This window comes from Thamnophis sirtalis, unplaced genomic scaffold (genome assembly GCF_051295495.1).
Source record: "Thamnophis sirtalis isolate CommonGarterSnake01/CBP01778 unplaced genomic scaffold, rThaSir2_p1.2 scaffold_11, whole genome shotgun sequence".
Classification (NCBI taxonomy): domain Eukaryota; kingdom Metazoa; phylum Chordata; class Lepidosauria; order Squamata; family Natricidae; genus Thamnophis; species Thamnophis sirtalis.
This window is the reverse complement of record NW_028261391.1, coordinates 30163168-30190178: the sequence shown is the minus strand read 5'-3', so window position 1 is coordinate 30190178 and position 27011 is coordinate 30163168. Positions and strand designations below refer to the sequence as shown.

The 27011-nt window shown below is 34.3% G+C and overlaps 1 protein-coding gene across 3 annotated transcripts in view; it reads left to right on the top strand.

Moving 5' to 3' along the window:
* RASA2 (RAS p21 protein activator 2) overlaps positions 1-27011 on the top strand; it is a 52683-nt gene that overhangs the window by 6592 nt on the left and 19080 nt on the right. For all 3 annotated transcript variants that reach the window (XM_087725440.1, XM_087725441.1, XM_014057419.2), the window contains exons 3-19: positions 1340-1443; positions 1879-1973; positions 4015-4091; positions 6915-6998; positions 8789-8861; positions 9975-10051; positions 11177-11275; positions 12432-12588; positions 14442-14590; positions 17187-17301; positions 18575-18649; positions 20377-20500; positions 21423-21529; positions 23592-23678; positions 23759-23836; positions 24207-24280; positions 26458-26564. In XM_087725440.1, the coding sequence (XP_087581566.1) occupies positions 1340-1443; positions 1879-1973; positions 4015-4091; positions 6915-6998; positions 8789-8861; positions 9975-10051; positions 11177-11275; positions 12432-12588; positions 14442-14590; positions 17187-17301; positions 18575-18649; positions 20377-20500; positions 21423-21529; positions 23592-23678; positions 23759-23836; positions 24207-24280; positions 26458-26564 (1682 nt within the window). The remainder of the gene's footprint in view (positions 1-1339; positions 1444-1878; positions 1974-4014; positions 4092-6914; positions 6999-8788; positions 8862-9974; positions 10052-11176; positions 11276-12431; positions 12589-14441; positions 14591-17186; positions 17302-18574; positions 18650-20376; positions 20501-21422; positions 21530-23591; positions 23679-23758; positions 23837-24206; positions 24281-26457; positions 26565-27011) is intronic.

The following is a 27011-nucleotide window of genomic DNA, read 5'->3' as shown; positions in this document are numbered from 1 at the left end:
AGTTGCCAACCCTCTTCTATTTCCTTTGGCCCAAAGATTTCTGTTCAAAGTGACCTATCCAGCATTTTTTAAAAACTTCTTAAAATTGGCTCTCCTAAAATCTACAGTTTTTTCTACAGTTTTTTCTTAATTTCTGTATGTTGGACTAGCAAGGCAGGACTGGAACCAATTAGGCAAATTCAAATCCAAGCATTCCTGATAAGTGATTTTTCATTTGGAAAAAATACAAAGCCATAATGATAGAATTCCAGGATGACTGTGTTTCAACTGCAAACACTTTTCATAGATTTCAGACTTTTTTGCATTTTATTCTTTTGCATGTCCTCATAAAGGATTATTTAGCTCCAGTTTGGGGAATGGAAATGTCTATTCTTTGTTTAGAAAACAATCTGATTTGTGATCATGTTGTCTCTCACTGACTGCATGAGATTTAACTCTCCCATTCTAGTATCTTAAATTCAATAATTTATAATTGCCTCCCAAGATTCCTTGTACTTTTACAAGTGAAAACCTCCTTATTGATTAGATAATATTTGAACAGTCGATCGTCTCATATTTTTTCATCTTTCTGGAAAAGCCATAAGAAGACCACAAAGGATTTTTTGTAACTTTGCAATATTGGCTAAGTTGGTTTTCCAGTGGATTTGTGGGTATTTTAACTCTCTAAATTAATGCCTCTGAATTCTAGCTTGGAACAGCATTATCCCTATCTTCTGCCTCACCTGGCTCAATCAGTATCATGTCAATAAGATAATATTTTTTGCTATTTATCCTTCTTACACAATCTCTCTAAATTAAACCTTTGTGCTCAGATTCTTGGATGCCTATACATATGGACTTCCTTCACATAAAATGTTGCTTCTCCCATTTTTTTCCTGCCTATTCTATTTTAGTAAGTGACACTCTGTTCATGAGGTTCATCTCACCAAGTTACAGTAGGGCCTACTGAATCATACTTGCTTTCCTGCATTAAGATTTTATTTTTTATGTTTGTTCCTTATACTCTCCTGAGGAACAATATACCTTACAAGTCAAGGATAGCCACAATTCTTAAGGCATTCTGGAAACAGGTAAAAACTTAATAGTGGACAGTTTCCAAAAAGTTTCTGGAGTTTTTATATAGAGAATGGCATTTGCAAGAACAGTGAAAGATTCTTAGGATTAACTTATTGTTTAATAAAATATGTATCCTAATGTTAATTAGGAAGGCTATGCTAAAATTAGCAGAATAATTCCTTATGTTCATAAAGGATAATTTCTTTATTAAAATTTGAAACTTACAAATATAAAGCAAACAAGTTGCAAAATAATCAGATAGTTTGCTGGTTTGTTTTCACAGTCCATTTTTTGGAGAAGAGTTTTACTTTGAAATACCAAGAATATTCCAGTATTTATCATTCTATATTTATGACAAAAATGTACTACAGAGGGACCTGCGCATAGGTAAGAAATAACAATTGATGTATTAATATTCATGGGTTGTTTTATTATATTAAATGTGAAATTGTTGATCATTAAGGGGCATGCATTTCATCCTTTAAAATATAAAATATGTGTTCTACATTGTGTGAAGCTCAGGAGATTTTCTGTCCCAAATGACTAAATTAATACATGCTGTCGAACTATCATCAGTCTGCTAAATAGGATATTCTGGGATAACACGCAAAACCAGACATTTCATTCTGAAATATTTTCTTCATTCATCTTCAAACAATGATTATTATATTTTCCTAATGCTAGAATGCAAAGTACTGATTGATTGTATTTTTAAAATGTTGGTTAGGATATAGAGTATTCTGATACAAATCTTTTCTAGACTTATGTTAGATGAACATAATACATTTTTAAATTAATATGCCTATTCAATTTTTCTTTTAGGTAAAATAGCTATCAAAAAAGAAGATTTGAGCATATATTCTGGCAAGGAAACATGGTTTATGCTTCAACCAGTTGATTCTAACTCAGAAGTTCAGGTAAAATCAAATAAATATGAAAACTAATGCTGATGTGTGGGTCCATGTGTGTGTAGTAGTGCTTACATGTTTATAGATTCATGTGTATCAGCTATATTTCTGTATAATTATAGCCTAAATTGTTATCTATTTTCTACACAAGTCCTAAAACTAAATAAAAAGAATTAAACGAGTCAAAAACATTATATTTGTTAATTTATTCATTTGGGGAAAATGTATGTGGCAAAAGTATGTAAACTTCTAGGATTATCAGTTCAAAGAAAATTAGTGGTCATTATTGATATCATCAGTGGGATGATAATCAGGTCCTGCCTTATTTAAACAACAGAATTCTGGGTATTTGCTGTCAAAGTCTGATCTTCCTGATGCAAATATGTGGAACTGTATCATGACTTGAAGAAAGGAGATTTCTGAGAACCTCTAAAAATTAATTGTTGATTAAAAGATATGGAACTATTTCTAAAGAGTTTGAATTCCACCAGTCCACCGTTGGGTAGATTGTATACAAATGGAGGCAGTTCTAAACCATTGTTACTCTTCCCAGGAGCGATTGACAATCCAAGATTACCCCAAAAGCAATGTGTGTAATACTCTGGGAGGTCTCAAAAAATCACTTAGAGGGCAGGCTTGAATGTATGCACAGAGCCATTTTTATGCAAGAAGTATGAAGCAGTTGTAGTCTTTCCAAGCTGGTATCATCTAGAACTGACCACTGATTGGAGATTATGGAAAATACAGTAAAATACAGTAAAATACTGTATAAAAGAAATGAGAAGAAAAACATTTATACAAGTAGTTCCAAATATAAGTCATCTAAGAAATATTGATTTCTTTTATGGGAAGATAACAGTTTTCCAGGTTAGAGTTCCACAACTGGAACCAGAATTTCTATTGTAAGTCATTGTGGTCACAAGTGGAGTTATCATGTGACTGGACCTCATTTTATGACCATGTTTATTATGGTTGGATGTTGTATCACACGGTTGTTAAATGTGATCCAATTTAACAGTGGTTTTTTTTTCCACTTTTTGCTAAAAAAGAGGGGTAAAAATAAATCATGATCACATAACTATGGAACACTGAAAATAGTCATAAATGTGGGCCAGTTGTCAAGTACTCAAATTGCCATTATGTAATGATGGAGGGGGGTGGGTGATGGTCATAAGTTCAAATTTAGATCGTAACTGTCTTTTTGGAGATAGTTAATTCAAGCTATCATTAGGCAAGCAGTCATAAATCGAGGATTATAACTCTAGCATGTTTAGCACATCTGATACTGGCTAAATTTCAGATTTTCTAAATTATATCTTGAAATATTAAACAGATGCTGTAATTATTGTAGGGTAGGTTATTGTTTTCGGGCTGTTCTGTGCTGTTGTCATTATGTTAGTTTGTATAGCAGTTATAATCGGTTCAGGAGAAAAAACAGCCCCAGAAAGAGGAATAAAGGTAGTTTTTATTTGTAACCACAGTTGGGACTAACAGTTCAGTCGTTAAGTGAGGTAGTTGCTAAGTGAAAGAGCAACTGTGCTTTTGTCTTACTCCAGTTTTCCTTTCTATAGAGACCTAAAAAAAGTCTCTAAACTTACATCATCACCATTATCAACTGTTGCTAAATAAGGAACTCACTAAACTAGGACTACCTGAATTCATGATTCTCCCTTTAGGAGTAATATTCTACCATATGTTCTCTTCAACGGTTTTTACTAACGTGGACCATGAGCTTCCATGTCATCAATTGTTTGTTAGAGGAAGTAGAAGCAATATCTATTGTTCGTTAATATTAATTGCTTAATATTTAACATCCTGGTGGAATTTATTCAGTAAATAATCATTTAAATCCAACATTTTCAGAGGAACATGTTAATTGGTAAGATTTGGGTTTTATTTATGGAAAGAGCTTTCAGTTTTTCTGCTAATGTTTTTATAATCTTATGGTAACTTTTGGAAAACATATTGAAAACATATAGAACAGTATTGGCAACATAATAAGTATAATTTGACAGACTTTCAACTCAATGTTTTTTCTCTTTACCTACAGGGAAAAGTACATCTTGAATTAAAATTAAATGAACTGATTACAGATAATGGATCTGTATGCCAGCAGCTAGTAGTACAGTAAGGCTATTTATTAATTCTTTTCAAAAATGTTTGCTTATGGAAACTAAATAATCAGATTAAAATGTTATTAATTATTATAACAGTAGGAAAATTTCCAAATGTAAAACACCTTTGAATTTTACTTTTGTTTAATAATGACTACATTCCTAAAAAAAATTCTAATTCAATTTTCTGAACATTACTTTTCCCATTCTTTTGAGGGGGTGGGGGAATGACAATTTTGGTATCTAACATGAGATCTATCCTTTTTCTTTTTTCCAACTACACATTTCATATTTGGGGAGATGAGAAAGAGAAGATACAGTTAAAACAAGCCTTGTATACCCAAACCTCCTAGGTCCCAGTGTTTGAGCATGTTATAAAATTTCATATAACTGACATGAGATATAAGTACATACTGTATCTAATAATATTTGAGGTTTTTTTTTAAAGTATCTAATTAAAAGTAAACAAAACACTTAAATGTGTAGAAGGGCACAAAAAGATAAACTTTACCAAGATTTTATTTTGATAGATAAAATGGTAGATCTTGACAAATGTACATGCAGTTTTTCTTTCAGGTATAGCAGGAGGTATTCAAACTTTGGTTCTGAGCCCATATCAGTCAGATAGCTAGCAAATAAATGATTACATGCTCAGAACTGATCATTGATAAGAAAAATGTTAACTTAAGGTTTCTGAAATTCTTACTTTTCAGTATTGCAAATGTTATTTTATGTTTTCATAGAGATCTTTTAACAAGTCATATGTTAATTAGTATATCTACATTATTAAAAAGCATCATATAATCTATAATATAAAAGACATGGAGGATGGGATTATTTTCAAAAGATATTAATAAAAAAATGAAGCATATAACTGAGAGCGTCATTTGGAAATTTATTGCACTATGAAGTTATTTATATTTCATATTTCTAAACACCCATTTCCATCAAAGAGAGACTCTGGATGATGTACAGTATCAATAATTGATAAAACAATGGATAAAATTAACATTAAAATTAAGTTAGGGTTAAAAAAGAAAATTATAGAATAATGACAATGTAAACTTCAAAAGGATGAAAATCCCACTGTGGCCATTTAATGTTGGTTATTACGCGGGGGCCCTCTCATGGACTAGCCAGCCCCATGGTTGGTGGTCCTTTGTGTCCGCCCCCCCCCCCCCCGCAAGGTTGCAAAGTCAGGTTTTTGACTCCCTTGCCCAAGGCCAAGAGAGTGGATGCTTCCTTCATCTCTGGGAGCTGGATGTTCCATATTGCGAAACAGTGGAAACGAAGTCTCTCTTCCTAAATCCACCAAATTGAAATTCTCTGATTGCTGGTCTGCATCCTACATTTCCTGCCCGAATAAATGAGACAGGCTGATGTGATGAAGCTGGTTCTGTAGGTAACCTGGTCCTAAGCCATGTAGGGCTTTACAGGGAATCACCAGCACCTTGAATTGGACCAGAAACAAACTGGCACTTGGTGCAGTGTATGGAGCAAGGGTGTTACATGTGCTCTTCTTGAGGCATCCAGTATTGTTCCCACAGTCACACTCTGCAGCAGCTGAAGTTTCTGGATACTTTTCAAGGCTAACCCCATGTAGAGCGTGTTGCAGGTGCCCCATGTTTAATGCGAAGTTAGGCAAAGACGCTCTCAGCCATAGCCACCATATGCTTTTTGAACAGGAACTGTGAGTCCAAAACTACCCCAAGTTATGTTCTGGGTCTTCCTGAAGTAGTGGGACCCTATCCAAGACCAAATATGATAAACTCATGGATACAGAAGCAATGGGTAGACCCATTTTATTGGGGTTCAGCTGAAGTCTGCTGTTTCCTGTTCTGATCCCTATAGTCTCCAGACATCACAAAAGAATGCCCACTGCAACACACTTCACCCAGGTCAGATATATATATAACTGGGTATTATCAGTGTATGGGGATGCCTTGTCCCACGGAGACAGATGGTTTTTATTCATATTGTTAAACATACTTTTTACACTGGTATAACCCAGTAGAAATTATCTTGAAATTCTATATGAACCACATCTGTATTGGCTCAGAATTTCAGAAGATCCAGCATCAAATTTCCCATAAATTCTTTCTCTGTGTTTCTCAAGCATGAAGGAATAAATTTCTTCTAGCAGTACTAGTTCTACATAGATATGCCACTTGAGATGAGCCCTGTTACATAGCATGAGAGTTGTGAAAACGTGCCTTTTTAAGAAAGCCTTAGGAGGAGATCTAGAAGTTGAACTCTCATCCTGATTTGTTGTTCTCAATGGGATTTAGTTTGTTCTTAATGTTTTAATAATATTCTGCTATTATTTCATTTTATTACACTGTTATTGTATTTAACCTTTTTACTGCAATAGCCCATCTCCCTGAATAATTATTTCTATTGCTGATCTCCAGTTACCACTAGAGAGTTATTTCTAAATGAAATTGGAATCTGCCTTCTGTAACATAAATCTGTTATACTATTGCCTGTTTTTTGGAATGAGAGATGACAGTTCTTGCTGTGTGAGTCTTTCAGGTTTTTGTAGTGTGATATCACATCCCTTTTGTTCTCTCAAGATTAAATGCACTAGCTTTTAGAATGGAACAGGTATAAAAAAGTCTAATTACTTAGAATTAGTAATAGATGCTGTTAAAAGTTACTGACAAGATAATGAAAATGGAAAACATGGTTGCTAGCCTGTGTGAAGAATATATGTCCAACAGCAGCTGACAGTTGGATTAACACAACCTATTTTTCACTTATCTATCAGATGTGACATACTTTAAATGAACTGAAACATTAATAACTTCCTTTTTTCTTTTTCTTTTTTAAATTCTAGGTTGAAGGAATGTCATGGACTACCTCTTATTAATGGGCAAAATTGTGACCCTTATGCTACAGTATCTGTTGTAGGTCCTTCAAGGTAACTAATTAAAATGTATTGAAGTTGCCAAGATAACAATTTAAAATTTACGTCAAAATTAGGTTGATATTAGTACACCAGTTTTCAGTTGATAAATGTCTCATTAACAAAATATACAAGGTTAATGCACATTTTTAAATAGTATTATATGGTAGATTAAACTGAATTATAGCACTGCATATTGTGGATACTCCATATAAGACAATATAGAGGCATGTTTTTTAAAAGTGCTAGTATGCATATTGTGCATGAAAATAATCTGAATTAAATTTAAATCCTTGGCTTTTTGTAGGCACTGTGCCTCATAATACTTTTTTGGGGACTAACCATGTCACTGTAAAGCCAGTGGATAAACTACAGTCCTAGAATTGGGAACTTTGGGTTCAACTCTGCTTTTGGATATGGAAGCTGACATGTTGTCTGTGGACAACTCTCTGCTCTTACCCCAATTTACATTCTTGATTTATGTTGGGGGAAGAAATGTATATGTACACTGTTTGAGCTTCTGAAAAATGTGGGATATAGATCTTATAAAAGCATACAGTTGCATTCCCATGACAGCAGTACATCCACACCATTCATGTGGGATCCAAAATATGCAGTTGGCTAAACTAAAAAACTGTGTATGAAATAATGCTAGTTTACTGCTGTCTCCACAATATTTTTATTCATTATAATCACTTTGTTCCTTCAAAACATTCTGGTGTGTACTACTTTCTCTTTATTCAGTATTGCATGTAAAGATTCCCTTCCTGTTCACATTGATATTTAGGTTATGAGAAGAAAAACTAGTTTGCATGGCTCTATTTTCCCCTCAGTCATTGATTCCCTGCTTGAAGAAAATACCTATTAAAAGACTATTGTGTCTCTATATGAAATCATATGAATGTCAGCATTCAGAATATCATCCAAAATTAAATCAGAGTCCAAGGCAAAACATTGCTATAAGTTCCAATTTATTAAAAGAGACATGTTGGCACATCTGTGGAAAACCCGAATTTGAAAGGTTCCTGTGTTTTTCACCCAGTTGAAAGTTCATGATCTACCCCACCCCCCGCAAGTCCATCCAATCTTCCATTGCCACGCTGGCATCTCCACCCATCCACTTCCAGTCAGGTGCAGAGACAAAGAATGACCTTGGGCTTCTAGAAAGGAATGTTTTATTTTGACAACAACACATTCTGCTCCTTACTATTCCCCCTCCCAATTACCCCACTAATGAAACAGCATAGTAAAATAATAGAGTGTGTGGCAGGCCAAAGATCCTAAAAGGAATATGACTGCAGGCCTGACAATGAGTATATAAAAGCAATAGTAGATAAAGAGTTTTTAAAATGCTAATGTAAATGTAAAAAACTGAATTCTGTAATTCATTCTTAATCTGTTTCAGGCTACAATATATAAATAACTTCATTTATAAATGATTTTATAAACTCTGTAATTCTAAATATTTCTTGAAAATTTCTTAATTTTTTTCTTATAAGTATCTCACATAATCAAATTGTAATAGGTTTTTAAATCCCAAATGGCCAAAATCTTCCAATGTATTGAATGCAAACTGTGTATAGTTTGTTTATATTTTCAGTCACAAATATTAACCTACTTAATATTTTTTACATTTTTAATGGACTATACAATTTCAAGAAGTCAGTGATGTACTTGGATAATTTTTAAAAGTCTTTTTTTCATTTTAAACTAACAAATAAATGGTTACTCACATAAATTAATCCTATTAATTACAATAATATATTTTAAGATCTGTATAGTAAAGCTGTATTATATTGGAACAGGAATGATCAAAAGAAGACAAAGGTAAAGAAGAAAACAAGCAATCCACAATTTAATGAAACATTTTATTTTGAGGTAACTAATTTCTTATCAATATAATGTTGACATTCTGTCCATCAATTTATTCTGTACTGCTTTTTTTGTTAGCCATTTATATGTTAATTATGAATCAGTTTGTAAAATTTTGGAATTAGGGTGCAGTAATACTTTCATATTTTCTTGGGTGGAAAATCATGAAAAAATAGGAGAAAGATTATGATGAACAGTCTATATGTAAAAAGATTCTAAAAAAGCTCACAAATTGCAGTCATTGCAGGACATTGCAACTGGTTGTAAATGAGCCCTTTGCCAAGTTGAATTGTGACTCAAAGGTGTTGTGATGTTTATCTGAGTATAGGTCATAAGTCACTTTTTCCCAAGCTTTGAACCATCATTAAGTGAATGGCCCTAAGTTGAGAACTGAGAATTATTAATAGAAATGTATGAGTGTTGATTATTAATGTTGATATGATAGCTACTATATAGAAACATGTACCAACCTTTTGCTTCTTTTAGCTACACTTTAACATGAACGTTTTGGAATATTTTTAAAGTGTTGAAAAGGATGTATGAGAGATTATTTTTAACATAATAATAGGATAATCGTGTTTATACACTAAAAAGACAGTTATTAAATAGCATTTTTTGTGGCAACTTCTGTATTTTCTTTTTAAAAATGTATTATGTTCTTCCTGGAAGAATGCTAGCTGTAATTGTTTTCAGCTAACATCCGAACCTGGAACTTAATCCAAGACTTTTTACTGGTTCAGAATAAGATTATAAATGCTGTAGGAATATTTTTTAAACACTTTAAAAATCAAGGGTTAATTAACTAATTTTTTCATGATATCAAAACATGGGACTTGGGCTTTAACTGAGTAAAACAAAGAGTAAGCATTTCTTATGTTTTATATAGATTATTAAAATGCTTTTTAGAGCTGACCATCTTACAGCAGTGAATGTTATCATTGATATATTGCAAACACATTTACTGTAATATTCTTCTTTACATTTCAAGATATATGTTTTTACTTAAAATTTGATCCATTTTCTAGTAACATACAATATTAGAAAGGCCTAGCTATTAGACTGGATTAAATGGGTACTGCTAAAAGAGAAACAAATTAATTTTGTAAGTTTTATTTTCAGGTAACTAGGTCCAGTAGTTACACCAAGAAGTCACAGTTTCAGGTAGAAGAAGAAGACATTGAGAAACTGGAAGTCAGGTATATTGTTCAACATGTTAAAATTAATTTAGATATGGCAATCAAAGTAGACAATGCTTCTTATAATTAAAATAAAAAGGTTGCTGTGTAATTGCTGAAAATGATTGGGATAATTAAGTTTGGGATGAGATTCAGTTTAAAACTGGTCTTGAAAAACACTAATGCTTTCAAAAACAGCAGTTGAAGCATATTCAGAAAAGCAATTTATTAAGTCAAAGTATATTACTTGCAGCATTTATTCTAATTGTGTATAACAAGCATTTGTGGCTAAAAAGTAAATCATATTATGGTTAGTTTTATTGATTTTAGAGTACATCTAGATAACTGTTCAGACATTTTAACTGGTTTGTGACTTACACATTTCTTACTTACTAAGTGGACAAATGTGTATATACACCTCTCAATGCAATAACTTGAAAAGGAATTATAATTGGAATATTTTGAAGAAAATACATTATTTCTTAATCTAACTTCAACTAAAGCTTTTCTGTAGGGTAAGTTAGAATATGTGAATTCATATCACAGTAGGTATAACATTTAGGGAGGCAACAGAACCTGCTACAATATCTTCAGAAGTCTCACAACACAATGGATTTTTTCTCTTCTTAATATATGTGCTGTTTAACAGAAATATTGGTGAGGTAAGACTCAGCAACCCAAATACAGTGTGTGAATATGCTTTTAAGTTATGAAAACTTGAATTGGCTTGGCTAAAAAGTAATTTTAAAGAATGCATAATGCATGTGTCATTGGAGTGCTACAGTTTAATCAGAATAAAGACTAAATGGAATTAAGAAAAATAAAACAAGAATAGTAAATGCCTGAGAAGAAAATATACATTTTTTCTTTGAATGCCTCAGCACCATTACTTTTTTCTTACTGATAAAGCTTTAGATTTAACTAGTACCGGTAGGCAGGTTCTCACGATCGCTTTCTATAGAACTAAGATACACTTTTCTTCTTAACTCAGACAAACTATTAGATGAGAGATAATAACCTTACCTTTGTGCATGTGCAGTTGGTGTGCTGCTCTGTGTGATTATTTTAAATCAGATGACCACTTAAAAATTAAATATGTTATGACGGCTAACAAATCAGTTATTAAAACTAAGATTTAACTTTCAGGATTGACTTATGGAACAATGGCAACTTGGTGCAAGATCTTTTCCTAGGAGAAATTAAGATTCCTGTCAAAGCATTAGGAAGTGATACTTTCCAAGCATGGTAAGGAACTGACACTAAATTGTCATATTGGTAAAATGAAGAATAGATTTAACATAATTAAACTAGCATAGCTTCTTCTACCTTCCATATCTTTACTGACTAGTCCAAGTGAATTAATCTTTCCTACATTTTCATTGAAACCAACACATTTTTTAAGTATTATTGTTTGCAGTGAAATAAGCAAACAGTTAATCTTAACTGCAATCAAAGACAGGAAAAGTCAGATTGCAATTGATAGTTTAGAACTGCTCAAAAGCCATGTGGACATAGTGTATATCCAGCAACGTGTATAGGGTAGCCATAGATCCCAATATTATTTAAAGCTTTAGTAAAATTGCATATAAAACTGCCCCGTTTTATATGTACAAAAATATAAAAAAATACAAAATATCCTATTGCAGTGATGGCTAACCTTTTCCGGACTGAGTGCCCAAAGTGTGTGTGCGTGCGTGCATCCATCCGTACCCATAAAATACAATGCACGCGCGGGCCCCGTGGATGTGTCCCGCACCTGCACATATGAACCCTTCCCGCATGCGGCCTGCCCGCCCTCAAGCATGCACGCATGCCCCTCGCATGTGCAGCAGCGATCCAAAGACCAGTTGGCTGGTGGGAGGCATGCGCTTCCACAGCTGAGCTGGGGTGATGGCTTACATGCCCACAAAGAGGGCTCTGTGTGCCACGTCTGGCATGTGTGCCATAGATTCACCACCACAGTCGTATCTCTGTTTATTCTGACTTACCGTATTTTTTTTGAGTATAAGATGCTGAATCAGTTACTTGTGTGTGTTTTCTGAATGTGATTGCTGCTGCAAACTCTGACCAGCCAGGTCAGCTTTAGCACTTACTGCAGCTTGATTCAGCAAAGCTGATTGGCAGGTGGATCGTACTGCCGGAATACCCCCAATCAGCTGCTCCAGGCTCCAGGGATTGCCACAGATGAGCGCTGCCGCCACGCCTTGCATTTTTGGCCTCTGGTGTGCGTGGGGGGACATTCTACATTCGATGTATAAGACGCACCCAAATTTTCACCCTCTTTTGGGGGGAGAAAAGGAGCATCTTGTACTCCAAAAAATTCAGTAATTGCTTAAAAATACAGTTTGCTCAGCCTGTCATTTAGATAATATCTTAAGCCTTATAATTTCTTCTTTTTAAGGTACCTCCTACAGCCAAAAGATAATGGAAATAAATCTGCCAAAAGTGAAGATCATGGATCTCTTAGACTGAATATAAATTATGCTGAAGATTATGTACTTCCATCTGGGTACTATGAGTCTCTTAGAGACTTGCTTCTGAAATCATCAGAAGTGGAGGTATTTTCCATTTTTCATTTTAAGCAGCTAATGCTCTGCCATTAGCCTACTCCTTTTGTACTGGATTTGTTGGTAAATTCTCCTTTCAAAAGGAGATATTTTGGATTAGATTTGTGTTCAGAATTCAAAAATATGTATAATACAGTATTGTACAACTCCTAAAATGGTTAACATTTAAAAACAACTTCTTATACTCTATGAAAAGATAGAATTTTAGATGCTATTTGCTATGATTGTCAAGAGTTTGCCATTCAGAAAACAAACACTTGAACTATACAGAAGTTCTCTACAAAAAGTGTGCTTAAAGAATTTTCCTCATTATAACAAAATTTAAAAGCTGCTTTGTGTTTATTCAATATTGAGAAGTATGCATATTGTACAGATTTGGTTCAATACATCATTTTTTTAGACAAGAACAAATATTCTGTCATGTAGCCAGCAATCAGACTTCTATTGCATCAAAAATCTGGTAGACTACAGGGCGGGGCATAACCTTTTCCTAGGGGGTCACAGCAAGATCGACAGCAGTTTACAACTTCCGCGACACCTCATTTTAAAGCCCATTAAAAACTGAATTGAATGAGCTATTAAATGTTAAATTTGTTTCGGTTGAAACTTTGAGAATGAATTTGGAAACTGTGTTGAAAAATCTGGAAAATCGAACGGAACTGTTTGAAGATTTGTTGTGTTCTTATCCACCTCGTTTGAATGCTGTTCGAAGGGCTAATGGTGGTCATACTGACTATTAAATCGTGTCAATAAACTCAGTTTTTGATGGGCTTTCGAATGGTGTATGAATTATTTGTGTTGTTATTACAAGTGTTGCTGTGACCCCCTAGGAAAAGGTTATGCCCCGCCCTGTACATATGAGTCAGATAACAGAACCATCTCAGTTCTTGGTCCAGCTTTTACACTACATTTGTATATAGAATTTTTCTGAATTTGGCACAGAATTATATCTCACTTACTCAAAAGAAGGTTCTTTATTTAATTTGCATTTTTAATTTGCCACATATTTATATTATTCATACTTCCCCTTATCCCTTTTGATGTACATAAGTACAAAATTCAATAATTCAATATGGACTTGCATATGTAATAAACATTTGAAGTCTGCTTCAGACCTCTTTCCCCGCTAAGAAATTAGTGTTTTGTGGAGGCCACACTCATAACTATTATGCGAGTGCATTCTGTATAACGGCCAACAACTGCTTTGATTTAATTCCCTGTTACAGTCAAAGATACTGTCATAAAGTCAAAAATACTGCCATAATTTAGTGGACTATCTTTGGAACCTATTTGGGTTGGTTTAAAGGTGGGTAAAGATCCTCTAAAAGGCAAGCCACTATCTACTATTCCTTTTCAAATTTCCCTAAATCTTTTTTGACTTCTTTTGAAATAAGAGTTCAAATGGCAAAGTATACTTTTGAAAGGTAAACCATTTCAATTTGTACTCTTAACCTTTTTCCCAGGTCTAATTTGCTGATTAATTTTGAGAACAGTTTATTTGGTTGCTGGAAGTGCTCTCAGTTTTGGATAGCCTGCACTCATAAAGAACTGATTTTGCTTTTATTGAAAGTATTTTGCAGTTCGATGCTCCATCTGATATTTAAAAAATATGAACATAAAACAGTAATTTTCAGATATTTTTTCCTCTTCTGTCAAATGAAAGGCAAAAAATATAGGTTTTCTTCTATATGGCAAAAAGTAACTAATTCTTGAAACTGGAAGAAAAGTATTTTAAATAGTTTTTTTTAAAACTTAGGCTAAAATGAAAAATTACTATTACTCTTATTAACGTTTCCCTGTATATTTCAATTATGTACATTCATCCCATTTCCTCCTTTTTATAGCCAATTTCTGCATCAGCTGCTTACATCTTGGCCGAAGTGTGTCGTGAGAAATTCAATGGTATTTTGCCACTTATAAGGTTGTTGCTGCACCATCATAAATTAGTGCAGTTTATTGCTGCAGTGGCAGAATTAGAACTGAAGGAAACTGAGTAAGTGATCGACTTTTTCCATTCTCTCCAATAGCTATGTCTATGACAAAGATAAACTTGTCACATACATTTTCAATGAAATTATTTTTGTCAGTAAATATTACAAATTTTCTGCTGCTTAGGACTAAGTGATTCGGAATCTTTTGAAATGAATGTAATAGTTGCTTGATTTTGTTAGAAAATAGATAATTACAGCAGCTTTGACATGCACTATTTTTAAATTTTGGGGAAATCTTGCAATTTTCTGATGCTAGAGAAAAACATATAGGGTCTTCCACGGTTTATCTTTCTTATATTTATTAAAGAGGGAATCCATGCAATTATGCTTTGCCTCCTCCTCAATGAAACACTGCATTAAAGATTAGTATAATTCAGTCCAAGGTTTCTTTCTCCTTCCTGGTTGAAGCCAGCTAAGCATGAATTGGTTTTATTAATGGTTGTAGAATGTGCAAATTCTCTCAGTTTTCTAGAGTTTATTAATGATTTGATTTTAAAAAACAGAAATGGCATAGCAATATCAAGATTATATAGAACCAAGGAAAGATGGAGGAACTTAATCAGTTATATGATGATGTTATATTTCTGGAAATAAATTGAATCAATACTAAACTATACAATACAATAAATAGAGTTGGAAGGGACCTTGGAGGTCTTTTAGATCAACCCCCTGCCTAGGCAGGAAACCCTATACCGTTTCAGACAAATGGCTATCCAACATCTTAAAGACTTCCAGTGTTGAGGCATTCACAACTTTTGGAGGCAAGCTGTTCCACTGATTAATTGTCCTAACTATCAGGAAATTTCTCCTCAGTTCTAAGTTGCTTCTCTCCTTGATTAGTTTCCACCCATTGCTTCTTGCACTACCCTCAGGTGCCTTGGAGAATAGTTTGACTCCCTCTTCTTTGTGGCAACCCCTGAGATATTGGAACACTGCTATCATGTCTTCCCTAGTCCTTCTTTCTATTAAACTAAACATACCCAGTTCCTGCAACCGTTCTTCTTGTGTTTTAGTCTCCAGTTCCCTAATCATCTTTGTTGCTCTTCTCTGCACTCTTTCTAAAGTCTCCACATCTTTTCTACATCGTGGCAACCAAAACTGAATGCAATATTCCAAGTGCGGCCTTACCAAGGCATTGTAAAGTGGTATTAACAGTTCACATGATTTTGATTCTATCCCTATGTTTATGCAGCCTAGAACTGTGTTGGCTTATTTGGCAGTTGCTGCACACTGCTGACTCATATTTAAATGGTTGTCCACTAGGACTCCAAGATCCTTTTCACACTTACTACTATTGAGCAAGGTACCAACTCGTCTAGGGTAGACAGGTGCTCACTTACCATTTTCTTCCCTATTTCAACTTGTGTTCCTAATCTGATTTTTGTGGTGCTGTTTTTGATAGGTTGGACTGTTTTAGCCGTTTGTGTAAAGACAGATGCAGAAAATGAGTTAAATAGTTCTGCTTTCTCCCTGTTGCTTGTCACCTTCTTGCCATTTTCTCCCAGCAATGGACCAATTGTTTCCTTAACTTTTTTCTTGTTTTTAACATGTTGGAAGAAGCTTTTTTTGTGTGTGTTATTTTTTTACTTTTGTGGCAACCCTTTCTTCATTGTTAGCCTTAGCTTTCCTCACTTCATCTTTACAGGCTCGGGCTATTTGCTGATATTCTGCCTTAGTTATGTCCTCCTCTTTCCACTTTTTATACTTATCTTTTTTGTCTTTCAATTTGTCAGAGAGTTCTTTATGCACCATGCTGGTTTCTTTGGGAGCTGTTATTTTTCTTCTTCATTGGTATTGTGCTAGACTGGGCTTTTGTAATCTCATTTTTCAAAATTTCCCAGGCTTCTTGAGTTGTTTTTCCCTTGAGGATTCTCATCCATGGAATTCTTCCCAAGCTCTCTCTAAGTTTATTGAAATTAGCTCTCTTAAAGTCCAATAGTCTAGTTTGACTTTGTTCTACTACTTGTGTTTGCATAATGTTGAATTCCAATATTGCATGGTCACTTTCCCCCAGGGTTCCTATGGCTTCAACGCCTTTTATCATTTCCTCTCTGTTAGTGAGAATTAAGTCCAATATGGCTGATCCCCTTGTTCTCTTCTCTACTTTTGGGGATTTTTTTCTGCTAGGTTTGTCAGGAACCTGTTGGATCTTTCACTTGGTGAAGAGTTTGTTTCCCAGTTGATGTCAGGGTAGTTAAAATCCCCCACTGCTATTGTGGTGTGCTTCCTACATACCGTAGTTAGTTGACTAAGTTAGGTGGCATTATGTGCATTTTTGAAGACCATGCCTATTCTGATTGAGTGTTTGGAAAGAGGTGTCAATAATTAAATTATGCCTTTTGTATCTTAATAAATGTTTGTATAATATTGATTATACCTACTATTAAGGCAACCTAGAAGACATTGGTATCTATTGATAATATGTATCCAGATATATATTCTTAATATTAAAGGTATTTTAACATTTTGCATTATTATAAACTATATGAGCTAGAAAAACTGCAGCAGAGAGCTTTGGTCATTTTGTATCTGCTTGCGTGTTTGTTGATATGTGTATATGCATATAGTCTTGAATTTCTAATTTGAATTGTATTACAGAGAAGTAAATACAATCTTCAGAGGAAACTCTTTAACTACTCGATGTGTAGATGAGATGATGAAAATAGTGGGAAAGCACTACTTGAAAGTTACTTTAAAATCAATTCTAGATGAGGTATGATAAATGTATGCATTAAAATGTTATATATTGGGAATAGAAAAATTCCTACTACCTAAAATTTCATGCTATTACTACAGATATCAGTTGTTTTCAGCTTTGTGCCAGGTCTAAAATGTCTGTATTGCTTTCTTGAGATAAGGATAAACTATTCCAGTTCTTATGCCAGTCTGCAAGATAAATCTAATATGCTACATAAGAGTCCAATCACTTTGCAAAATATAAGGTTGCAAATTGTTTAATCCATTTGTTTAATATTTTCACCTTATATTAATATATTGTGTGAACAGCTTACCAAAGGCTGAGCACCTCATATTAAACTTGAATGTACGATATTTTTACATCTACCATCATCTTCCCTTTTCAGTAGCATACATCTACTTCACTAGACATAGATTTGAAATTGAATTTTCAGCATGCAAATAGAAAGAATGTTGTTTCAGTGGTCAGAATTCCAAAGTGTAGTGGGAATTAGATTTCAAAACTATTTTAAAAAATGACAATGAAACACACCCTAGGATAGAGCATTAAGGACAAATATAACATTTTTGGAAATTACTATATCCATTAGTTTGTGCATATCACAATGGAAATAGAAAATATGCAATGTTTATTATGGGCTTGGAGTATTCCATATTGTATTGACTTTATGGGAAGATTGAAGTAAGTAACCAATTTCGTTGTATTTAAATACAATGACAATAAAGATTATACTTATAAAAAGACAGCTTGGCAACCCATATGTTCCTGGCTTATATTTCTCTGACTCCTTGTTGTCACAAAAAGGGTTACCTTTTTCATTGTAGCAACTACAATTGTAGGGGATAAATAACACAGCATCATTTATAGTGTGTGTAGCTTCCTCTTCCCAAAACAGCTCAGTCTCATTCAGCAAAGATTGCTGGTATTCTTGTGACTGCATTTTAACTTTTCCTGCTGAATATCATCTACCATTACTAGCTGCAAGCCAGAGCAAGTCAGATATCACTTTAACAAGAAAGTATATTGTTTCCTAGTTACCCATATGGGTGATACATGTTTAAAAAGAGCAGATTTTTTCCTATAACTGTAATGCTTCAAATGGCCAACTTTGCATTTACTGCATAGGTAAAATTTTCCACACAAATTGTTGAGACAACATAGTTATCATATTATTATCATTTTATAATTGATAAAACTTCCATTATTTTAATTTAAGAACAAATGTCACTGAATTCATGTCTGAGTAGATTGGTGTATAATTGTGCTGCAAATTTTAATCTTGTTTTAGATATGTGAAAATCCTAAACCCTGTGAAATTGATCCCCTGAAACTGAAAGAAGGAGATAATGTGGAAATGCACAAGGTATGCTAAAATGTTGTATGGCTCTTTTAAAAAAAAATTATATTTATGGAACTTTTGTCAACCAAGCATTTTCTGGAATGTAAAAGTCCATAATAATTTTTGTAATAAAGTATATTAAGAATCTGAACATCTTTTCTTTCTCTTATGATTTTGCCTACTGCATTTCTGGACTTCAGCTTCATTGTGTCAACCTCACTGTAATTAATGGGTATAATTAAAAACAACTGTAGAATAAAATAGAATATTTGATATATACTTGACACAATTTAAATCAAACCGTATCATCATATTCCACACCAGTACCTTAAATTGTACCTTAAAACCTATCAGCAGCCAATGCAGAGCCTATGAAATTGAAGCATTAGGGTCCATCACCAACAACTGATGTTTATGCAGGCCACCACATTTTGGGCCAGTGCAGCTTCCAACTAGTCTACAAGGGCAGCCTCATGTGACATTCATTGCAATAATCTATACACATGAAAATGAGGGCATGAGTTACCATAAAAGGTTTTTCTACACAAGGTCAAGTTGCAGTTGGCACACCAGCCACAGATGGACAGTAGCCTCTAACTATGCTTTAGAAGGATCTATGGGTTTAGAAGCCCTTTCCCCCCATTGCAAACCTTCCTTCGTGTGGGCAATACCTACCTATACTGGTGTGAACAGAAGATTCTTGTACAAACAGTAACTCTTATCTTACTTGGGCTCAGATTCACTCTGTTTTCTCCAGTTCAGATATTTAATAGTCTTCAGAAACCAAGAGAGAATATCAGCAGCATCTCCCCCCTATACTTCAAGATGGCAATGTAAAGTTGGTCTCATCAGCATATTGATTATACAACTGGGCCATTAGATGACCTCATTATTGACTTCATGTAAATGTTAAAAAGCAAGGCAGAGAGGAATAACTCCTGTAACATTTCACATATCACAGGCTATCAGGTCAAGCTCGTGCCACCTCTGACTGGAACTAACAACTGAGGAAGGAGTGGAACTGTTGCAAAACAATGCCTCCAGTTCTCAACCCCCATAGGCAGTAAGATTCCATGGTTGGTAATACTAAATCCAACAGAAGGTCTGATACAACCAGGATAGATGCACTATCCCTCTTTAGAGTCCTAAACCAGATCATCCAATAGGAGAACCAATGTCCTTTCTCTCCCTTGTCCAGGCCTGAATCCTAACTGAAAAGAGTCCAGATAATTGTTTCATCCAGGGCTCTATGAAACTGGTCGAACACCATTGTCTCAACAACAATGAGGAAGTGTTGGAAACCAGATGGTAGTTGGCCAAGACCCCTGATTCCAGGACCAGCCTTTTCAGAAGGGAGCACCCCACAGTACTTAGCAAGACTTCAAGGAATTCCCTCCCTATAAAGAGCTGTTGACAATTTCCCTGATTCAGATGGCAGACAATAGCATAGGATGTCTTAACTTCCTTTAAGGTCACAAACCAGGAGGAATCCCAGATGGCATCACAGAATTTTGCCCCGGTCACCACCAAGGACAGAATGACATCATATAAAGTGATGGGAAAGAGAAAGAGCTTTTGGAGGGCCTTTTTAGACTATTAGTATGCCTTTTATTCTTTAAACTGCCACTAAATGCTAGGATGGTAACTATACGTACAGATTTTGTTGAAGAGATTTATCTCATTGATAAAATGAACTTGGTAAACACTTAAAATAAAATAAATTAACTTTCTGAAATTATTTGTCTGCACAGGAAAATCTTCGTAATTATGTTGACAAAGTTTTCAGTACAATTGTACAATCAAGCATAAGTTGCCCAACTTTAATGTGTGATGTCTTGTGTTCTCTGAGGCGCTTGGCTGCTGAAAGATTTCCTAGTAAGTGTATCAATGTCTCAAAATGACTATATGATCTATGGCTTGAATAAAGAGTCGATGTCCATGAGAATGTTACCAAAAATCAGTTCTATAGCATTTACAAAAAGAGGGAAATACAAATTATTAATATACCAGTCATAGACACTGCCTGCCTTGTGTTGATATACTGCTGTTAACAGCAAGCAATCATACTTATGCTCCACAGTAATACTGTACTAAAGGGATAGGAAGCAGTGGCTTTGGACTACTATAATAATCAATCACTGGATATGCAGACTGAGGCTGAGGAGTTGTAAATTAAAATTTCTTAATAAGTTGCCTCTTCCTGCTATTTTACAGAAAAATAATTTACATTTCCTCCGTATAGAAAGTAACAGTCATAGAAAATATATTTCATAGGTGAGTATTGCATGCACCAACCTTGGATGCCTAAATTCATCTCTACCTTTACTTCTAAAGTAAGAGGAAACAGGCAGGAAACTGATTGCACTATATATTTTCGTTAATATTAACTGTGTTTTATGGAAACGTATCAAATTTAAAAATGTATCTTTGGAAGTATCTTCCTTTGCATAGTTAAGATTAATCATAACAATAGAGTCTACTATTAAGTAAATGCAGAACTGGAAACCTGCAATTTCATTCACACCTGTGACAGAGAAGAGGAAGGGGCATAATCCTTAGTTTACTATAATAAGCAGGTAACATCAAATAAACTGTAACAATTCTGATACATGCCCAATGACACAGGGCTATGCATCTTTCATCATAACTTCACTTTCATTTCACACTACTTGCTACTTCTCTATTTTGCAGAAGAATAGTAACCATTTTGTTTCTACTGACACCCTACTAAGGTTTTTCACAATCTTATTTCACCCATTTCCTGCTAAGTTGTACATTTCATGGTTTTTCTCTGCAGATGACCCTCATGTACAGTACTCTGCAGTGAGCAGCTTTGTGTTCCTTCGTTTCTTTGCTGTAGCTGTAGTATCGCCTCATACTTTCCATTTACGACCTCATCATCCAGTAAGTTTTGATAATGTTATGTTCATACAGTTGGTGAGCTTAGGAGGATGTATTCAGAGATAAGCTTACAACATAAGCAGCTGAGGGAGCCTGGAAACTACTTAACTTTTTTAATTTTTTTTTTTTAAAAAAACCCTCACTGATCAGTTATCAAACAGTAAAGCATTCTGATTCACTTTCATATGTTGAAAAGAATAGACATTAGAAATTAGTATATGACTAAAACCAAACTAAACATTTGACTAATTGAAATCTAATGACTTAACATTTGGGAGTGTATTTCCTATTTTCAGTAAAATTGAGAAAAATTAAAAATGCATTCATGCTGGTTTATAACTATAAAAAATTTGAAAACATATACTGAAGAGCTAGTCTGGTGTAGTGATTAAGGCAACAGGTTAGAGCCAGGAAATTATAACTTCTGATTTAGGTATGAACCTAACTGGGTAATCTTGAGCCAGTCATTCTCATTGCCCTAGGAAGGAGGCAATGGCAAACATCCAAATCTTGCCAAGAGACCTGCAAGGACTAATTCAGGTGGATGCCAGGTGTCAACATTAACTCAAAGACAGATAGGCAGATACACACACACACACACAAACACACACAGAGCAATCATACTCCATCATTTGTTTTGTTTTTTAAAAAAAATCTTTTTAGTTGATTTAACTTTAACTGTATTGCTCAAAAGCCTTTAATGACATCTCTTTACAGATAATCCTCAGTGCAGTTAATAAACGAGTCATATTATTATTCTAAGCAAAATTCTTATGAAAGCTTCCACAGGAAATACAATGCAGACAGAATGAATTCAGTAATATTGTAGGAAGATGTCTATTTTTTTTTCTTCCTGAATTATTGGTATATGATTCTTTTAGGTGCATAACTTCTACAACGTATTTATGTGCAAATCTTCCACTGGACCAAGAAGTTAAGCATTTTGGCAAAAAATGTGATAATTTTTCTTGCTTATTTTGGCACTGAAGATGCATTTTTTTCCTTTAGAAAACACCAAGTAGTACATGTGGAATTTGCACAATTTTTCTTCCAAATTTTTAGGCCAGTGTTTTCTCAGCTACACCCCACTTCTCATATCCACTTTATTCCTCCTTTCACTCAGCAGCTCAAGATATTACATACAGTATTCGTTCCTCTCATTTCTTCCCACCCCCAACCACAATCACTACCTTCTCAGTGGGCTGGATTTAGAGATAGTGCATGGCCAAAAATCGCCTAGTGAGTTTCCATGAGTCATAGTGGACCTAGACTTTGCCAGTGCCACCTCAACATTTAACCACTATATCACACTTGGTTCTCTGTTTTTTGGACATTGCCTATCAATTCATCTTTTTCAGGCTTAGGTCTCATTCTTCATTAAAGTAAAATTGAAACTTATGTTGTCATTACTAAAGGATTAATTTAAATTGAGATTTATAGAATTATAGGAGGATTATAAAATCCTTTGCCCACTAATTAATTAATTAATTAAAGCTATTTTCTATGTTCTTAATTCTTGCCAAAAATACTTTCTCCAAAAGATTGAGGAACTTTCCAAAACACATGAACAAATATTTCTTATTATTTTAGGCAAAATTACCCTGGATGTAACTGTATTGACTGCTGTGCAGTTAAGACCAACTTCTTTACATCTGAAGAAAAACAATTATTGTTTCAATATTACAATGCTTATGTGAATGCCCATGAAACCTTTATAGTTGCAGAAAATGTATGTTTTATATGCTGATGTAACATGGTTGCCAAGTGAATCTGGCTCCCCCTTTCTCTTACCTTGTCAGAAGATTGTAAAAAGTGATCACGTGACCCTGGGACACTGCAGCCATCATAAGTACATGCCAATTTCCAAGCATCTGAATTTTGGCCATATGTCTGGGGATGCTGCGACTTAGTAGGTGTGAAAAATGGTCATAAGGCACTTTTTTTCAGTGCCATTGTAACTTTGAAACATCACTGAATGGTTGTTAGTCAAGAACAACATGTATACAACCCAGTTGAACTATCACTTGTAAAATAGTGAATGTGTTTCTTTAAATGCCTCTTATAGGATGCACAAACATCTAGAACATTAACTCTTATATCAAAAGCAATTCAGACACTGGGAAGCTGGGGAAGTTTATCCAAAAATAAGCTGGTAAGTATCACACTGAAATTACTTTAGTCTACTGGCATCTCTCTATAAAAGATTTACTTCTATCTATTTTCCCTTTCTAGTCAAGCTTCAAGGAGACATTTATGTGTGAATTTTTCAAAATGTTTCAAGAAGAAGAATGCATTAAAATAGTAAAAAAGGTATTGTTTCCTTTATACATATTTGACTTTCTCAAAAAGTGTTTTCCTAGCTCTCCTGCAAAATTAGAAAGTTTTATCATATTTATTTTTTCTGTGAGTCACAGATTAAATCTAAATTGTCCAGCAGAGGTTTGTCTCTACATGTTACATTTAAAATTCCACTTGTTTTAGTAAAATACTTGGGAGAAATGTTTTAAAAATAAATACATAATTAAATGCAAAGGAAAAATGTAGAAAAACTTTAAAACTATTAAAATGTTTATTTTACTTTAAAATAAGGGTATTTTAATGTTCTAAATTTTAATTTTTAAGATTCTGGGTAAAATTGGGAAAATAAGTCCTATTATTCTAATATATTCTCCATATTCAGTTTTTAGATGAAGTGTCTTCCACGGAAAGTAAAGAACCAAGTGTCATGAATGAGCCATTGCATCTAAAAGAAGGGTAACTTAATATAAAGTACACTGTGCAAGGCAGTAATTGATTTTAAAAAAATACATCAAATATGTAAGATTTATGACACTTTATATTAGTTCCAGGCAGAATTGTAGTCTTTCATTGACAACTACTTATGTGTTTGAAAAAGTTGTTCTGAATGTTAAGGCTTTGTGAAACGAGTGTTAACATTTGGGCTTTTGTAGGGATTTCTATTGACCTAAATATAAAACATCTTACTCCTATGAACAATATTGCCTTCCCGTATTCTTTACTACGTATATAAATCAAGTGTGGGCAAACATTTCAAGTGTGAATTGCCATTGTTTTATGCTGTCAAGAAGTATGAAGCCAGAAAATAAAAATTAACAAATAATTAAGGAGTTCAAAAATTATAGCCTTAAAGGAGAATATTTGTAGCTCAGTGTTGAAATGAGGACTCCTCGAGCTTGGTTATTTTCTTGTAGACATTTCATTACCTAAACTAGGTAACACCATCAGTGTTAGTTAGTGTTAACACAAGCACTTTCATTTCATTTTTTAAAGAAATTTCATGAACAATATCTGGAAGTGGTATAGACATTATCTTGTTGACTTTTACTATAGTTTAGGAGTCCATGAAGTTATTTATAAATGGGATCTATCTATACAAGGATGTTCTTTTATACAATGAAGGAAACTACAGGTAGTCTTTGTCTTAACAGCAGTTCATATAGTGACCTGTCCTGACCCCCCCCCCTCCATACGATGAGGCACGCCGACACAAGATTACTGCCAGACAATTTATTCACAGTAAATGTGACTTTGGCAGCAAATCAGATTTCCAAGATAAGAAATACATACGAGAGCTTCTCCAGCGTTAGTATATTAGTTGAATCCTGCAAACAGCCTCCTCCCAAAGTCTCTCCTTATATAATCTCTTGGGAGGGACCTAAACACAACCACCTGGGTCCAATTATCTCCTTTGTCTCCTTAATTGCTGCCGGCATTTATTTGCCCGCCTCCATCCAGAACCAATTCCCTCTGAACCTCATCACTGCTCAAAGGCCTGACGTCTTCACCACTGCTCCAGGGCCTGACGTCATGGGCACACTCCCTTTGGCTTTCACTGCTGCTCCATGCCTCAGGCACCTCCTGGTGACCAACCAGCCTCTCTGATCCCTGCTCGGAGTCTGAATCCTGTCCAGGGTCCTCCACATCTTCCAGAGCCAACTCATAGGGTCCCTCGCTATCGGAGTCTGTTTTCATCTCCAATGGCTCCTGCTGGGCCACAACAGTGACCATTGAAAGTTACAGTGGCACTGGAAAAACTGACTTACAACCATTTTTTACACTTGCAACCATTGCAACATCCTCATGGTGACATGATCAAAATCAGATGCTTGGCAACTGACTCATATTTATGACAGTTGCATTGTCCCAGGGCCATGTGTTCCCTTTTGTGACTTTCTGACAAGTGAAGTTGATGAGGAAGCCAGATTCACTTAACAGTTGTGTTACTAATCAAACAACTTCAGTGATTCAGTTAACATTTTGACAAGAAAGTCATACAATGAGGCAAAATTTACTTAACAACTGTCTCACTTAGCAATAGAAATGGGCTCAATTGTGGTCATGTCAAAGACTGTAGGTCAAAAAAATTATCTTCAAATTTTGTAAACATTTCTTGTTTTATGTAATAAATTATAGTAACAGTATCAATGAAATGCTATTCTAGTTTATACCTGTGGTTTTTTTACTATATTCAGTTTTGATTAATATTCCTAAATTTGGTTCCACAACAATTTTGTGTTTGTAGAAAAATTGAGCATTAAAAAAAACATTGTGAGTGGTACAAACATTGTATAAAATATTAATCGAACCCCATATCCCAGTTTTTACATGCCAACTTTCATACAAGAATAGAAAGCACAAAAACAGTGTGAGAGGGGAGAAAAAGAGAAGAGGATGAGAAAGAAGAGACTGCACTAGAGGAAAGAAAAAAAATATAGGAAAGAAACTGCATGGCAGTTTAGCATGCCTTGATGCAGAATCAGGAATAAATCCTCAATACTTTTTTGTCCTGATCATTTGTGATAAGATCAGAAGTTAAATCCATTAATCTAACTTGTAAACGAATATACCTGGATAGCCTATTAGAAAATTTGAAAATATCTGTGAAAAATGTTCTTGTATTTGTTTCACAGGGAGATGTTCAAAAGAGCACAAGGAAGAACTCGTATTGGAAAAAAGAATTTCAAGAAGCGTTGGTTCTGCCTTACAAGTAGAGAACTCACTTATCATAAGCAACGTGGTACAGTACTTTTTTTTAATGTTAACCTTTCAAGTTATACAGCTTGACCTGATGGTGATAAATGGATTATATGCTTCAATTCCAATGGTTAAGAGTACATTATAATATTGTATTTGTTCAGTATAAACAAAGTACTCTTTTATGTTTTTAATTATGTAATTTTTCAAAATGTATTAAGTTTACAAAACTATTTGCCATTGGGCTTATATGTATGTGAGTTAATCAGGATACTGTAGACAAATGTATACTTTGGAGTCGAAAAAGCAAAAAATGAAATATTGGATTCCTTTACCTGTAAGGTTATTCATTCATTCATTGCAGATACATTCCCAGCAGAATACACTGAGTTTACCATCCTGACCAGATGCTTCACTATCCTTATCTTTATCACATATAATGTATTCCCCCAGGAATTTGTGTTTTGCATTATCTTAAAAAGTTAAGGGT